This window comes from Canis aureus, chromosome 32 (assembly GCF_053574225.1).
Source record: "Canis aureus isolate CA01 chromosome 32, VMU_Caureus_v.1.0, whole genome shotgun sequence".
In the NCBI taxonomy this organism is placed as follows: domain Eukaryota; kingdom Metazoa; phylum Chordata; class Mammalia; order Carnivora; family Canidae; genus Canis; species Canis aureus.
Genome location: NC_135642.1, coordinates 13,925,417 through 13,942,790, shown reverse-complemented (window position 1 = coordinate 13,942,790; position 17,374 = coordinate 13,925,417). Strand labels below are relative to the sequence as shown.

The 17,374-nt window shown below is 39.3% G+C and overlaps 1 protein-coding gene across 2 annotated transcripts in view; it reads left to right on the top strand.

The window, feature by feature from the left end:
* The window catches only part of VPS39 (VPS39 subunit of HOPS complex), a 47,352-nt gene that overhangs the window by 14,463 nt on the left and 15,515 nt on the right, over positions 1-17,374 (top strand). For both annotated transcript variants that reach the window (XM_077880762.1, XM_077880763.1), the window contains 6 exons: positions 99-197; positions 613-705; positions 2,600-2,783; positions 6,334-6,454; positions 6,563-6,683; positions 13,969-14,098. In XM_077880762.1, the coding sequence (XP_077736888.1) occupies positions 99-197; positions 613-705; positions 2,600-2,783; positions 6,334-6,454; positions 6,563-6,683; positions 13,969-14,098 (748 nt within the window). The remainder of the gene's footprint in view (positions 1-98; positions 198-612; positions 706-2,599; positions 2,784-6,333; positions 6,455-6,562; positions 6,684-13,968; positions 14,099-17,374) is intronic.

Here is a 17,374-nt window from a genome sequence, read left to right as displayed (position 1 = left end):
AGCCATTTCAAGGTAGAAAATCTCTAATTAATTTAGCTGTCACTCAGTTATGGAGTCATTGTATACACATCTCATTTTCTCTGGGTATCTCTTCCTAGCACACAGAGACTGGTGAGGAGGTATTGCGGATGTGTGTGGCCGTGAAAAAGAAGCTGCAGCTCTATTTCTGGAAGGATAGGGAATTTCATGAATTGCAGGTAAAGTCCATGTTACCTGGTCCATGTTGACTCCCACCTTGAAAGACTTCCTGTTCAGTAATACTGAAGGTCAGGACCTTGACCTGGAGCTCTCTCCAGATGAAGGCTCTGCCACGGGTACATGAGAGCCTATTCATGGCCACTCATCAGAGTTTCCTGGTCTTCGGAGGCAGGGGAGATACAGTTCTGTAACGTTAAATGGATTGGTTTATTTCAAAGTGGATATCTAATACAATCCAGTTCATGGGTGGCTTAAATTTTTGTTAGGTGGTTTCCTACCTGTATGCTTGTAGGCTTGTGTTTAGATAGGGGTGAGGGTGATTTTGCAGCATGGGGGTAGAATGACAGGAAAATCATGTTGTTGTTGTTTTCCTGTTAACATCTTTCCATTTGAACTCTTGCTCTCTTTCTTCAGGGGGACTTTAGTGTACCAGATGTGCCCAAGTCTATGGCATGGTGTGAAAACTCCATCTGTGTGGGTTTCAAGAGAGACTACTACCTAATAAGGGTAAAACTTACTATTTTGCATATATCATAGGTTTACCTCGGGATGATGGTCACATGATCATCTGAATTACAGGTCAAGAGACTGCCTTAAGTAGCGTTTTGGCATAACAGGGTTTGTGTTTGTATGTTTGGCTATTTTTTATGCTTCTCAGAATCTCTACAAATAGATGTCTGATGCCCAGCAGCATCAACTCTCAATTCTCTACATAACTAATTATCCATATCATGTATCTAATTATCAGAACAGATAGTTAGGGCTGCCATCTTAAGGCTTCAGTGCTCAGGAATTATAAACTAATTTTCGTATTAACTTAAGTATTTTTAAGACTTTGAGTTTTCTGCATGCCAAAAGCTTTTAGCATATTTATTTTAAAAGTTATTTTTATTTTTTTTAATTTCAAAAGCCACATGTGTTAATATTAAAAAATAAGGAAATAAAGACAAGCAAAATAAAGGAAATACAAGTCACCCATAATCCCTTCACTCAGAAATAATCCCTAAAAATAGCATGTTAAACATTATTTTGTGACCCTTTTGTTTCTTAACCCATGTGGTAAATATCCATGATGTTGGTTTTGCTCCAGTATGCATACTGTATGTAGAAAAGGTTAATATACCATTCATTTCATAGAATAACCCAAATTTCTTAGCTTTATATCACTCCCATATTCCAGGGTTGGCAATTCTCTTAGAAGCCTTTCTCTCCATCTCCATTTCTCCCCACTTCCCTACTCCCTACCTTGTTAGCTCTTCTTTATTTATCTAGTTAATATATTTGTTCCATTTGTACGTTATTGGGATGTCCTGATTTTATCAGCATCAGAGTTGCAAACTCGTAAAGGAGTCACTGCTATCCAGCTGACTGATGAGCAGAATAGCAGCTAGACCTGTAGGTGCTGAAAGAAGTCTGTGAGGGATGGGGATATAGAGCCAGAAGCTGCAGTAGGCTCTCATTCCTCTGACTACCTTGAATGCTGCCACCATCTTCATGAGGGTACAGTGTTTTGAGGGTGGGAAATCTTGGTTTAGGCCCAAGCTATTAAAAAATTACTTATTTATATCATACAATAAAATTCTTTCTTTTTGCTATACAGTTCTAACATAGCTTAGAGTCATCTAACCACCACCAAAATCAAGATTCAGAGCAGTTCCATCACCTGGAAAATGCCTTCATGCTCCCCTTTGAAGTCAACCCCTCTTCCTGTGCCCCAACCTCTAGTAATCACTGATCTGTTCTTCATCTCTTATAGTTTTGCCTTTTCCAGAGTATCATATAAATGGAATCCTACAGTATGTAGCCTGTTGAATATGGCTTCTTTCACGTGGCATAATTTGATATCCATCTGTATTGTTGTGCAAGTCATTATATTCTTTATGGCTAAGTAGTACATGGTATGAATGTACTACGGTTTGTTTATCCGTTCATCAGTTGAAGGACAAAGTTTTTTCCTCTTTTTAGTCATTATGAATAAAGCTGCTATCAACATTTGCATACAGATTTTTACATAAACATAAGTTTTCATTTCTCTTGAGCAAGTGCCTAAGGAATGGGATTACTAGGTTGTATGGTAAGTATATACTTAACTTCATAAGAAGCCGACAAACAAAATGGCCATACCATTTTGTATTCTCACCAGCAGTGAGTGAGAGTCCCAGTCACTCTGCACCCTCACCAGCACTTGACATTGTTAGTTGCCAGGCTAGTTGCTTGTCTCCTGTGTTAAAGAAAAGGAAGCCTGGCTCTATGTTGTGATGACAAAACACAGTATAGTATTTCCTTAGGAATATTATTGGCTTCTGTAGATTTGGGGTTTTGTTTGGATTTTTCAGGCCATGTTCATGTTCAGGCCCCTGGTGAGAGAACGTCGATTGACTCACTTTATGTCTTCCTATAGGTGGATGGAAAAGGGTCCATCAAAGAGCTCTTTCCAACAGGAAAACAACTGGAGCCGTTAGTTGCACCTCTGGCAGATGGAAAAGTGGCTGTGGGTCAGGATGATCTCACCGTGGTGCTCAATGAGGAGGGGATCTGCACACAGAAATGTGCCTTGAACTGGACAGACATCCCAGTGGCCATGGGTGAGACCACCATAGCGGCTGTTTCCCACTTTGGCCTGGGGTTGTGTGCCATCCTCAACAGAATGGAATCCCATTCATAGTGTTAGCAGACTGTGGTTTACAGTGTCATTTACTCTGTTCCCCTTCTTATAAGTAGATGAGTGTTTAAGATCATTAAAAATGGGATATTCTGTTTTTTTTAGGAAGCTGGGTTGTGTCCCAGAGAGGGAAAAATATAAACAGAGTTACATGTTTTAGGAAGTGATTGTCTACTGCCATATATTTTTACTTCTTGCTCCTTTTTATTTTGCCTCTTTGTAATGGTTTTATTGTATCCTTTGCCAGATAGACCACATTTGGAAATTAGTGGAAATTATTTATTTATTCCTATAATACATGTAACCCAGTATTGAGGTGCTTTTGATGTAATGTTTATTGCTTCTGTTGTCCTGTAGCTTGGAGGTGCAGATTGCATCTAAAGGCAGTCTCTGGCCTACCCATTGGGTATTTCTGCTCCTACCCCTGCCTCAGGCTCTCAGCAGTGGTACTGCTGAAAGGGTGTGTGACCACTCTTGCAGCAATTTATTTTCAGTCAAAAGAGTGAGCATATTAAAAATCGTTACTGCTGTGGAGTGGAGCATGCAGTCATGCCATCTTTAAGGACTCTAGCTGGGGAGGTAAGGATTACATCTTGGATAAAGAGATAAAGCAAGGCACTGCTTTATCAGTTGTTCAGAGATGGGTTGAGATTCAGTCGTTCAGAGAGTTCAGCTTGCCAGTAAGAAGTTTCATTACATATGTAAGATTGGACTAGACTGGGTAGGGAGTTTATGATCTGGCTTGAAGAAAAGTCCCTGTCATTTTAGGCAGAAAAATAGTCTGAAAGGTGATTGGAAATGCTAATTTGTGAAGGAGCATTATAGAGATTGACCTGGGTAGAGCTTGTGGTCTGAATTACAGAGAAATGAGGGTAGGCCGGTTGTTAGAGGCTGCAAAGGCCTGAGAGGCCCGTAGATTCTAACTGGGAGAGTGTTTTGGTAAAACCATCATATTCCAGGGTAATTATTGTGGTGATGGCTAGAGATGAACAGATCAGAAGGAAGATAAATAAAAAAGATGATATAAGGCTCAAGATTATGTTTATTAACAAGTTTGAAAGGCTAAGAGCTTCTTGGGAAGCTTCATGGTGTTCTGGGGGGCCCTTGTGTTCCCTTCAGAAGAGGAGTTGTGCGAGAAGTGATGAGATATGTGTAATATGCTTGAAGTATGCTTCTGTTTCCCTAGTGTTAGAGTTCCTGTTTTATAAGCGTTGTTAGCACCCAGTGCCTTTGGCAGTGTTTCTTAAAAATATATCTGTGCCTTAACACACTGAGGAAAGGAGAGGGCAGGGTGTTCTCTCTAGGCAGGTTAGGAGAACCACCATCTGACAGGATGAAGACTAAACTTCCTCAACGGTGTGCATTTTAAACTTCCTTTATACTCTGCTCCCAACTTGACCACCTCACTTAGGCTCCAGTCATCTTGGACGCCCCTGCACCTAGCCATCATCACCCGTGCTCTTGCCTCTTCCTTTCTTTGCCCAGCACTGTCCTACTCATATGACAAGGCCCTGTTCAGTGGCACTTCCTCTCTGAAGTCTTCTTGACACGCAGGCAGAATGAGTCACTTCCCCCTTGGTGCTTCCACAGCCCTTCAGGTTTCTCTGTCATGATACCCACACTGTCCCACTGGATGCAAGGAGTCATCTGTCTCCTCTGCTCACGTAGGAGCTCTGTGAGCTCTGGACTCATGTCTTGATCCACTTGGAGTAGGGCCTGAAACCTAGCCATTTAGGAAATGCTTGCTGAATAGATGAATCACTGTCATTATCTTCCATTTATTAGATGTCTGCTATTTACCACCCACTCTGCCAAGTTTTGAAGATACAAAGAGATCCAGACCATCTCTGTTGTCAAAGAGTGGGGGAGATGGGACAATGATACGATATGACAGTCAAAAGCCTTTCTATTAAAGATTACTTTTTTAAATTAAATTAGACCTTTAATATTAAAGTGGGTCAGATTAAAGGAGACAGAAATTTTACATATTTATACAAATTAACACTAAAGGGAATTATACTAGCTTTTAAAAATGAGGCCAGCATAAAAAGTAAAGTAAAAAAATCAATACAAAACATTTTTAAATTTTTTTTGTAAGATAAAAAATACCAACATTAATAACAGCAATAGCATTCAAAGTGATGGGACTGTTACTTAGGCCAGTTCCCTTCCAGCTTTAATTTTTTTTTACTGTATTTAGAGTATAAATTGCAAATATAATACGAAAAACTTTTTGTCAGAAAATGAATGAGAGGGACACCTAGGTGGCTCAGTGGTTGAGCATCTGCCTTTGGCTCAGGGCATGATCCTGGGGGCCGTGATCAAGTCCCACATCAGGCTCCTCGCAGGGAGCTTGCTTGTACTTGTGTGTCTCTGCCTCTTTCTCTATGTGTCTCTCATGGATAAATAAATAAAATCTTTAAAAAAGAAAGAAAGAAAAGAAAAGAAAAAGAAAGAGAGAAAGAGAGAAACAGAAAGAAAGAAAGAAAGAAAGAAAGAAAGAAAGAAAGAAAGAAAGAAAGAAAGAAAGAAAGAAAATGAGAAAACTAAATCCATAGCAAGTTAGCCACACTAAGAAACTATGAATATATTCTTTGAAGTTAAATTTCTGTATGATAATTATGCCATCTAGTGGTTCATTTTTTACTGATTTTTTTTTTGCATTTAAAAATTTTTTCAATTTTAATTTTGGTAAAAAAACAAACCATAAAATCTATCATCTTTACCATTTTTAAGGGTACAGTTCATTAGTTACATATGTTCACGTTGTCATGCAGCAGATTTTCAGAACTTTCATCTTGCAACAATAAAACTCCATATCTATTAACAACCCTCTTCTTCCTCCTGTAGCCCTTGGTGACCACCATTCTACTTTCTGTTTCTGTGATTGAGACTCCAGAGACCTCATATAAGTGGTAGAGAACTGCCACGCTGAGAATGCCAGCCAGCTGCTTTCTCTGTGAACCATTAAGCTCAGGTGGAGTTTTGCATCTTTTCCCTGTGAAAATTTCCAGCAGAAATAACCGTGGCCAGAAATGTGGAACTCTTTCTTTAGCCTCGTTTTAGGGAAAAAAGAAGTTGCCTTCCTCTTGCCCTTCTAAGAAAATGAAAGAAGAGGTCACATAATCTTCTTCTCCCCTGATGTGTTGGTAAGGGCAGCTGCAGCTGGCCTTAATCTCTCTATGATGAGAAAGGGAGCAGAAGCTTTCAGCTCTTTGGAGGAGATGGTAGGAGTGGGATGAGGTCATTCTCACCAAAGCTGGATGCATCCTTCTTGTGCACGAGATTTCTCTTAGTGTCACTTGGACAAAACAATTTTTTTCCTTTGGATATCACAGCATAGGATCCTGGCTTGTTATTTGAGTAGTAGACTATCTGGAGATCCCATTTGAATGCAGCTTAGAAATGGGAAGCTGAAGCAGTCCATAAACCTTAGACCAGATCTACAACTCAAAGTTCTCTTTCTTGTGCAGAGCACCAGCCTCCCTACATCATTGCAGTTTTGCCTCGATATGTGGAGATCCGAACATTTGAGCCAAGGCTTCTGGTCCAGAGCATTGAATTGCAAAGGCCCCGCTTCATTACCTCTGGAGGGTAAGGAATTTGTTTACTGTAGCTGCCATATTATTGCAAAGCTTTAAAATCACCTAAGTCATCATAAAGCCTGTGCTCTTTTGCTAATATTCTTATTCCTGCCTCCAGATCAAACATAATCTATGTGGCTAGCAATCATTTTGTTTGGAGACTCATTCCTGTCCCCATGGCAACCCAAATCCAACAGCTTCTCCAGGACAAGCAGTTTGAATTGGCTCTACAGCTCGCAGTAAGTGTTATTTCTGAGATTTGGCTGTGAGTCTACCTCTTCATTGTTCCCCATAGTAGGTGATTTTGATTTAGTTGTTTATATTTAGTTTGGACTGGTAGAATAAGCACAGAGCTGAAAATTAGAGGACCTGGATTCAGGATTTGACTCTGCCATTAAATATCCATTTAACTCTAAGTAATTTCGCTTTTTCAGATTGCTTATCTGTCAAATGTAGAATGAATGCCAATTATAAAATAGGACCTGTTAGAATTTATAAAACAATAAAATAATTTAATAAATATGTTACAGCCTTGAAAAATTAAAGAAGGTGCAAGCATTAAAATAACAATCAGAAAGTAAAACTATGGTCTGATTGAATGTAACAACTAGAGGGCTTTTTAAAATCTCTTTCAACAGTAGATCCCTGTCTTTGGATAAGCAGGCCTTCTTCAGGTATTCTGTAATCACCTCAAGTTGCTGCATTCAGTAGGGCTGCTCTCTTATATTTATGGCTGTCACTGTCCTTGAATGTTTGCAAGGATATGCACAGCCTCGTAGCGCCCATGCTTTTGTGTTGGTGATTCTCTCATTGCCAGCACACTTCTTGGAGACTGACTTCTGATACTTGTCTTACTCTTTTAAATATCCTCAGTGGTGATTATTGTCTGTAGAGAGTGGATTTGTTTTGAGGAAACAACCGAAGGTCATTCTGATCCTAGACATTAAACTGGGCAGTCCTAATTTAGTAAAAGAGAAGATTTTTTTTTGAAGATAATATTAAAAAGCATTGTTTTTAGAGTATATTGTAAATTATTTCTGAAAGGAAAACAGTGGTCACAAATTTTGGAATTTGTGTTTATAGTCACATGTGGTAGATACTTTTGAAGGGCAACATTTATCTTGGATGTATACATTTTCTTTTTTTTTTTTTTTTTTTAAGATTTTTTTATTAATTTATTCATGAGAGACCAGAGAGGGAGAGAGAGAGAGGGAGGGATGGAGACAGAGACACAGGCAGAGGGAGAAGCAGGCTCCATGCAGGGAGCCCAACGTGGGACCTGATCCTGGGTCTCCAGGATCACAACCTGGGCCGAAGGCGGTGCTAAACCACTGAGCCACCCAGGCTGCCTGGATGTATACATTTTGTTTTTGTTGTTGTTGTTGTTTGTTTCTTTTTTGTTTTTTTGTTTTTTTTAAATAATAAATTTATTTTTTATTGGTGTTCAATTTGCCAACATACAGAATAACACCCAGTGCTCATCCCGTCGAGTGCCCCCCTCAGTGCCTGTCACCCATTCACCCCCACCGCCCTCCCCTTCCACCACCCCCAGTTCGTTTCCCAGAGTTAGGAGTCTTCATGTTCTGTCTCCTTTCTGATATTTCCTACCCATTTCTTTTCCCTTCCCTTCTATTCCCTTTCACTATTATTTATATTCCCCAAATGAATGGGACCATATAATGTTTGTCCTTCTCTGATTGACTTATTTCACTCAGCATAATACCCTCCAGTTCCATCCACGTTGAAGCAAATGGTGGGTATTTGTCATTTCTAATGGCTGAGTGATATTCCATTGTAGGATGTATACATTTTGGATCCAATCTTAACAGTTAGACATATTTAATATGCCATAAAGATAGTTTCTGTCTTGAGGCATTTCATTTCAGTATCTTACTAATTTATTTTATTTTTGCCACTCATTCATTGCCCTAAATTACTTTATTTTCATTTTTAAAATAATAAATATCAGGGTGCTTGGGTGGCTCAGTTGGTTAAGCATCTGCCTTCAGCTCAGGTCATGACCCCAGGGTCCGGGGATCACCCCACGTTGGGCTCTCTGCTCAACAGGGTATCTGGTTCTGTGTCTTCCTCTGCTCCTCCCCCTCAGCTCATGCTATCTCTCACTTTCTCTCTCAAATAAACAAAATCTTTAAAAAGATAATAATAAATACCCAGTAACCCACCATCCTACCCAAGAAAAACAGTTTATATAATCTATATGTTCCTCCCCATCTCATCCTTCTGCTTCCCCTCCAGACACAGCCATTTTCCTAAATTTGTGTTTATCATGCTCTTTAAGAGTGTGTTTCTTGCTGAAAAATCTCAAAATAACAACCTAACTGTACACCTAAAGGAGCTAGAAAAAGAAGAACAAACAAAACTCCACACTAGCAGAAGGAATGAAATAATAAAGATTAGAGCAGAATTAAATGGAATAGAACCAAGAAAAAAAAAAGTAGAACAAATCAATGAAACCAGGAGCTGATTTTTTGAAAAGATCAACAAAATTGATAAACTGCCAGACTCATCAAAAAAGAGAAGACTCAAACAAAATTAGAAATGAAAGAGGAGAAATAACAATTGACACAACTGAAATACGAAGAGGATTATAAGAGAATATTATGAAAAATTATATACTAACAAATTGGACAACCTAGAAGATGTAAATAAATTCCTAGGGACTATAGCCTCCCAAAAGTGAATCAAGAAGAAATAGAAAATTCTAACAGACTGATTACCACCAATGAAATTGAATCAGTAATCAAAAAACTTCCAGAAAACAAAAGTCCAGGACCAGATGGCTTCACAGATGTATTCTACCAAACATTTCAAGAAGTTAATATTATTCTCCTCAAACTATTCCAAAAAATAGAAGAGGAAGGAAAGCTTCTCAATTCCTTCTATGAGGCCAGCATTACTCTGATATTAAAAACCAGATAATGATGTTACAAAAAAAAAAAAAAGAGAACTACAATATCCCTGGGTCAATACCCCTGACGAACATAGATGCAAAAATCCTCAGTGAAATACTACCTCACTGAATCCAACAGTACATTTAAAAAAAAAAAAAAATCATTCACCACAGTCAGGTGGAATTTCTTCCTGGGTTGTGAGGGTGGGATTTCTCCCTGAGTTGCAAATCTTCCTGATTTGCAAATAAGTCAGTGTGATACATCAATATGAGATAGGATAAGAACCATAATGATCAGTTCAATAGACAGAAAAAACGTTTGACAAAGTACAGTATCCAATCATGATTAAAAAAAAAAAAAAAAGGTTTAGAGGGAATATACGTCAACATAATAAAGGCCATGTATGAAAAACCCATAGCTAATATCATCCTAAGTGGGGAAAGCTGAGAACCTTTCCCCAAAGGTCAGGAATAAGAAAAGGTTGTCCACTCTTATTCAATGTAGTACTGGACGTCCTAGCCAAAGCAGTCAGACACAAAAAGAAATAAAAGGCATCCAAATCAGTAAGGAAGAAGTAAAACTATCACTATTTGCGGATGACATGATACTGTATATAGAGAACCCAAAAGACTCCACCAAAAAACTACAAGTAATAAATGAATTCAGTAAAGTTGCAGGATACAAAATCAATCTACAGAAATCTGTTGCATTACTATACACTAGCAATGAAATAGCAGAAAGAGAAATTAAGAAAACAATCCCATTTACAATTGCACCAAAAAGGATAAAATACCCAGGAATAAACTTACCCAGGAGGTGAAAGACCCGTACTCTGAAAACATTGATGAAAAACTTTAATGACACAAATGGAAAAATATTCCATGCTCATGAATGGAAGAATTAATATTGTTAAAATGTCCATACTACCAGAAGTAATCTGTAGATTCAATGCAATCCTTATCAAAACCCAACAGTACTAAAATTTGTATGTAACCCACAAAAGACCCAAATAGTGAAAACACTCTTGAGTAAACAAAAAAACAAAGCTGGAGGAGAGGTATCACAATGCCAGATTTCAAAATACACTGCAAAGCTGTAGTAATCAAAACAATATGATACACAAAAATGGACACATAGATCAATGAAACTGAATAGAGAGCCTAGAAATAAACCATGATCATATGACCAATTACTTTGCGACAAAGTAGGCAAAAATATACAATGGGTAAAAAACAGTCTCTTCAACAAAAGGTGTTGGGAAAACAGGACAGTAACATGCTGAATGAAACTGGATCGCTTTCTTACACCATACACAAAAATAAAGTAGACTGAAGACCTAAATGTGAAAAATTTTTTTTTAAGATTTTATTTATTTATTCATGAGAGACACACACAGAGAGGCAGAGACACAGGCAGAGGGAGAAGCAGGCTCCATGCAGGGAGCCTGATGTAGGACTCAGTCCCTGACCCTTGGATCATAACCTGAGTCAAAGGCAGAGGCTCAACCACTGAGCCACCTAGGCGTCCCCTAAATGTGAAATCTAAAACCATAAAAATCATAGAAGGGAACAAAGGCATTAAATTCTCCGATATGGGCCATGGCAATATTTTTCTAGATGTGTACCTTCAGACAAGGGAAACAAAAGGAAAAATAAATTATTGGGACTACATCCAAATAAAAACCTGTGCAGCAAAGGAAACCATCAACAAAACTAACAGACAACCTACAGAATGGGAGAATTAATTTATTGAATATGAATGACATTCAGTAAAGGATTAGTATCCAAAACAAAGAATTTCTACAACACAGCACCCAAAAAACAAATCACCCAACTATAAAATGGGCAGAAAACATGAACAGAGATTTCTTCAAAGAGGACGTACAGATTGCCAAGAGACACATAAAAAATGCTCAATATCACTCATCATCAGGGAAATGCAAATCAAAACCACAATGAAATATTACCTCACACCTGTCAGAATCACTAAAATAAAAAACATAAGGAACAACAAGTGTTGGTGAGGATCTGGAGAAAAAGGAACCATCGTGAACTGTTGGTCGGAATGCAAATTGGTGCAGTTACTGTGGAAAACTCTGGAGGTTCTTTAAAAAATTAAAAACAGGGCAGCCCGGGTTGCTCAGCGGTTTAGCACTGCCTTCAGCCCAGAGCCTGATCCTGGAGACCCAGGATCGAGTCCCACATTGGGCTCCCTGCATGGAGCCTGCTTCTTCCTCTGCCTGTGTCTCTGCTTCTCTTTCTCTCTCTGCCTCTCATGAATAAATAAATAAAATATTAAAAAAATTAAAAACAGAACTACCATATGATCCAGTAATTCTACTACTAGGCATGTTTACCCAGAGAATACAAAAACACTAATTCAAAAAGATATATGCGCCCCTATGGTTATTGCAGCATTATTTATAATAGCCAAGATAGGGAAGGAATGTAAGTGTCTACTGATAGATGAATGGATAAAGAAGGAGTGGTGTATATATACAGTGGAATATATATTCAGCCAAAAAAGAATGAAATCCTGCCATTTACAATGACATGAATGGAACTAGAAGATATAAAGCTCAGTGAAATCAGTCAGAGAAAGACAAATACATATGATTTCACTCGTGGAACTGAAACAAAAGGACAAAAGAGGCAAACCAAAAAAACAGACCTCTTAACTGTAGAGAACAAACTGATGGTTACCAGAGGGGAGGTGAGTGGGGGGGGGGGCATGCGGGGAAGAGGTGATAAGGACTAAGGAGTGCACATGTTGTGATGAGCATAGAGTGTTGTATGGAAGAATTAAATTGCTACATTGTACACCTGAAACTAATATCACACTATGTTAATTATACTGGAGTTAATAAATTTTAAAAGTTGATTTCTTGCTAGTCATTACATATATATGTGTGTTTGAATATGTTACTTAGTTTTTGAAGTTTAAAGGGTATCATGCAGCACATAGCTTTTTTAATATCTATTTTCTTCACAGGAAGGCCTTGGATCTTTACAGGGATCTTCCTGCTGCAGGTTGTGTGTTTAATCTTCGGTAGAATAGGTGCAAGTGGGTTTCCATTTTTCCTTCTCTTTTCTAGACTTGTACTTACTAGATGTTCCACGCTATGATGAAAGAAGGTTGGTTGATAACATCTCAGCTGTTGAGGAACCTATCTGGGATAAATAAACCAAAAAACATACATGAAACTTTGAGAGGGCGAATACATATTAAACTCCGCCATTGACCAAATGTGGAGCAAAATTTTAGCCAGAGTATAGTTCCCTGTGGTCTGGACAAGGCATCCCACAGGTGGACTGCTGAATAAGTGGTATCAGGATCAGGTGGGAAAACAGGGAAAATTAAGAGCCTGAGGAAGTTGAAGAAGTGAAAATGTGTGGAAATGATTTGGAACCATCCTGACTGGAGCGGAGAGTGATGCTTGAGTGTCTGGGAATAAGCTAGAGAAGGAGGCTGTGCCAGGTTCTGAAAGCCTGTAATGCACCAAGAGGGCTTTAGACTGGGTGTGGCCATGTGGTGATGGTGGTCTGGACTAGAGTGACAGCTACAGAACAGGAGAAGAAAAGAAGGGAAAAAATGCAAAGACATTTTGAAGGAAGAAATTAAATGTAGTAAAGATTGGTTAAGGGAACCCTGGGTGGCACAGCGGTTTAGCGCCTACCTTTGGCCCAGGGCGCGATCCTGGAGACCCAGGATCGAATCCCACGTCGGGCTCCCGGTGCATGGAGCCTGCTTCTCCCTCTGCCTGTGTCTCTGCCTCTCTCTCTCTCTCTCTCTCTGTGTGACTATCATAAATAAATAAAAAAATTTAAAAAAAAAAAAAAAGATTGGTTAAAAAGAATGTAAGAGGACCAAAAGGTTATAAGGAAGAAAGAAAGATAATAAATAGCCATGTTAAGTTAGCTCTTACTGCAAACAGGACTGTTCACAGCTGTGTCAGCTACATTAAATGCCCTTCATTCCTTGAATATGCCATGTTCCTTCTGTCACATTAGGGCATCACACATGTGCTGCCCTCTTCCCTTCTATCAGCTGACTGGCCTCCTCTGGCCAACTCCAGCTTGGCTCTGTGTCTCACGTCACATTCCTCCTGGCTTCCTTCTCAGGCCCACCACTCAGACTAGATTGGGTACCCCTTCCATGTGCTTCTGACCTCACGCTGGTTTTGTTTTAGTTTTGATTTTTTTGTGTTTTAAACTAAACTCTAGACTTTATTCAGTTTTCACCAGTTTTCCCGTTAATGCCCTTTCTCTGTTACGGTTTCAGATCCAGAAATTACGTTGTATTTAGTTGTTGTGTTTCCTTAGTGTCCTTTAATCTGTAACAGTTTCTTAACTTTCCTTGTATTTTCAAGACCTTGACAGTTTTCAGGAGTACTGCTCAGGTATTTTGTAGAAACTCTGTTGCCTTGTAATTGCATAGTTTCTTCTCAGTCTTGTGGTTAGAATGTTAGGACAGTCCATGAGGGCACATGCCATGTGGCTTGTCTTGTACACTTTGGCATGTGGACCTCCCAGGATGTTGTCTGATACATAGTATATACTGAATAAATATTTGTTGAATGAGTGAGCTCTTACCTATCCTACTCTCTTACTAGGAAATGAAAGAAGATTCGGACAGCGAAAAGCAGCAACAGATCCATCACATCAAGAACTTGTATGCCTTCAACCTCTTCTGCCAGAAGCGTTTTGATGAGTCCATGCAGGTCTTTGCTAAGCTTGGCACAGGTAACACATGGGTTTGGCCTTGGTTGGACCTAATGGAGTGAGGTGAAACTGGAAAGCATGGGAGAAATGGTGCTGGATGTCTGAGACCAGGGAAAGTTTCTGCTCATCTCAGTTGATCCTTGTGCCTCACAGGATCCTGTGGATGGCCACAGTGGTTATATATTTATAGTCCTCATCTTGTATATCTGGTCTCACCCATTAAACACAGACTTCCACTATCCCTTTATTTACAGTAGAGAGGCTAGGTCTCTTTCCAGTGGCTGGAATGTTCATACATGGCACCCCAGGCACTCCTTTTTATGTATATCGAGGTACAGGCATTTTTGCTATGATGCCTTGAATGTGGTCCAGCAAAACCTGATATTCTATAATAAATACTCATGGGAAATAACAGGGCTTATGGGAAAAATGAGGTTGAGACAGACCACTCAAGACATAGGCAGCCTTTTATGTGGAATACTAATGAAAACAATAACAATCCTACTAAAATTAAATTCCCATTGATTTTGGTACTCAGCATGTCAGTGCTTTGCAGCCTTAAATCCTGAGGCTATGCTTTTTTATGTGGAATACTAATGAAAACAATAACAATCCTACTAAAATTAAATTCCCATTGATTTTGGTACTCAGCATGTCAGTGCTTTGCAGCCTTAAATCCTGAGGCTATGCTTTTTCTTTTAAGATACACATCTTTGAGAATATTTGCTTCTAATAAAAACTAGTTTCATCAAAATAAAAAGTCTGATCTTGGATATAGACTTCTTTGTGAGACCCCCCAGAAAATGAATATGTGGGGAACATCCTTGCTTTATTTTTACTCTCAGCTTTTCCAGGTGGTTTAACTTAATAGAAAGTATAGTGGTTTTTGAAGCTTCTCATCAGCTCAAAAGAGGTCATTTCTATAGGACTTTCAGTTCTTTTCTTTAAGGTCTCCCTGTGTAGTTAAGGCTTTCTCTTTAATTGTGAAGAAGCTTGCCTGGTCACTTCAAAACATTAACAAGCTGGAGAAATTTGCATACAAACCAACACAACTTTTTAAGATTTTATTTATTTACTAGAGAGGAAGAGAGAGAGCACAGAGGGAGAGGGAGAAGCAGACGCCCCATTGAGCAGGAAGTCCAATGTGGGGCTTGATCCCAAGACTCCAGGATCATGACCTGAGCCAAAGGCAGATGCTTACCCGACTGAGCCACCTAGGTGCCCCCCTCAACACAACTTATGCCTCATATCATTCCTATTTACCAGCTGTGCATGAACTCATTCACATGAAAGAAACTCAAGTTGTAGCAGAACAGAGTGTACCTGGGATGCCAAGTCAGAAAACTGTTTTGGAGGCATGGAATAGGAGCAGAAAAGTTTTGTGGAAGGATGTTTCTTCTGAGCAGAGGGAGGCTAGCCAGATGGCTGGAATATACTACCAGGCCCAGTGTCCTTTGGTCCCCATAGTGTAGGGTGGACTGGGCCCAGGTTTGCTTTCCTGCCCCTCCCTTTACTTGTTCCACAGATAGGCTTCTTATAAGGGGGGCCTATTTCTACCCCTTGTGAATGAGGAAGAAGTTCTGTCTGTTCCCACTGGGGACATACGGCCTTTAAGTGGGCTTTATCAAGTTTGTGAACCACCCTAGACTTAATGTAAAATATTTTTCATATGTGAGTTTTTCTGAAGAGAGGATCGGTACTTTTTATCAAATCCCCCAATGTTTTAGATCCTTAAAATGTTTAAGAACCAATATTTTAGAGTTATTTCCTTGCGGCAGCCCACAGCTTATGCATAAAAAGCTCTAATGCAAGATAGCAAGGTAAGTACTATAGGTATTTGTACTAGGGTTTGATAAGACACTGCATTGAGGCCATGGGGCTTTGGACTCTTGGTGGTCAAGCATAATGCATGGAATGGCAAGAATGTGAATAAGATAGTTTTTATATATTTTTTAATATTTTATTTATTTGAGAGAGAAAGAGCATGAGAAGGGATAGGGGCGAGAGAGGCAGAGGAAGAAGCAGACTCCTCACTGAGCAGGGAGCCCCACATGGGACTAGATTCCAGAATCCCAGGATCATGACCTGAGCCAAAGGCAGACGCTTAACCGACTGAGCTACCCAGGCACCCAGTTTTTAAATTTCTTGAAATCCATATTTAGATCTTGAAATTGAGCCTTAGATTCTTGAATTGGTTCACATACTATATATATTCATTACTTAGTAAAAATTTTTATCAAGCTTCTATTATGCCTTGAAGACTATTCTGGGTACCAAGTAATGGGGCTTATATTCTGATAGAGTGCAGACAACAAAATAAATTAGCAAATTTATAATATATTGGGAAGTCAAATTAAAAAAGGGATCCCTGGGTGGCACAGCGGTTTGGCGCCTGCCTTTGGCCCAGGGCGTGATCCTGGAGACCCGGGATTGAATCCCACGTCGGGCTCCCAGTGCATGGAGCCTGCTTCTCCCTCTGTCTATGTCTCTGCCTCTCTCTCTCTCTCTCTCTCTCTCTGTGACTATCATAAATATATATATATATATATATATATATATATATATATATATATATAGGGAAGTGGTAAGTCCTAAGAAAAACAAAGCAGGGGAATAGGGATAAGGAGTACTGAAGATAGGAATTAGGATTGCAATTTAAGATAAGATGATCAGGATTGCAATTTAAGATAAGATGATCAGGAAAGGAGTACTAAAAATAGGAATTAGGATTGCAATTTAAGATAAGATCAGGAAAGATAAGATCTGAAAAATTAGGGTCTCAAGGAAGCTATTTAATGAAGTGGCAGAGTCTGGGGAAGTGCCCTACAGGCAAAGGGAATGGCTAGTGCCACGGTGGTGAGGTTGGAATGCTGCCTTGTGTGGTCCAGGAGCAGCCGGATCCATGTGGCTAGAGCAGAGTTGATCTGTTGATCAGCATAAGGAATATGCAGTTGATCTGCATAAGGAATATAATCCCATTGTCAATTACTAGTCTATATTACTGGGATTCAGTGTATGATATAATCCTCCACTCAGTGAACATGTGGCCCAAAGGCAAATCAGGTAAGCATTGTCAGTGCCAGCTCTACCTTCAATTTTGGGCTTCACAGATAAATAAGACCCGTTATATGTCCACAGAGAGTTTGCATGTAAAACCATTCAGTAAAACATTGTGAAACAAGTGTAAAAGAGTTCTTCAGGATTGTGGAAAAGTAAGTTAGGAGGTCTTAAGAGGAAGAGAGAGAGGAGGTGACTGGGCTCTGGAAGGTAGAAGGAAAAGCAGAGCGTAAAGGAAGG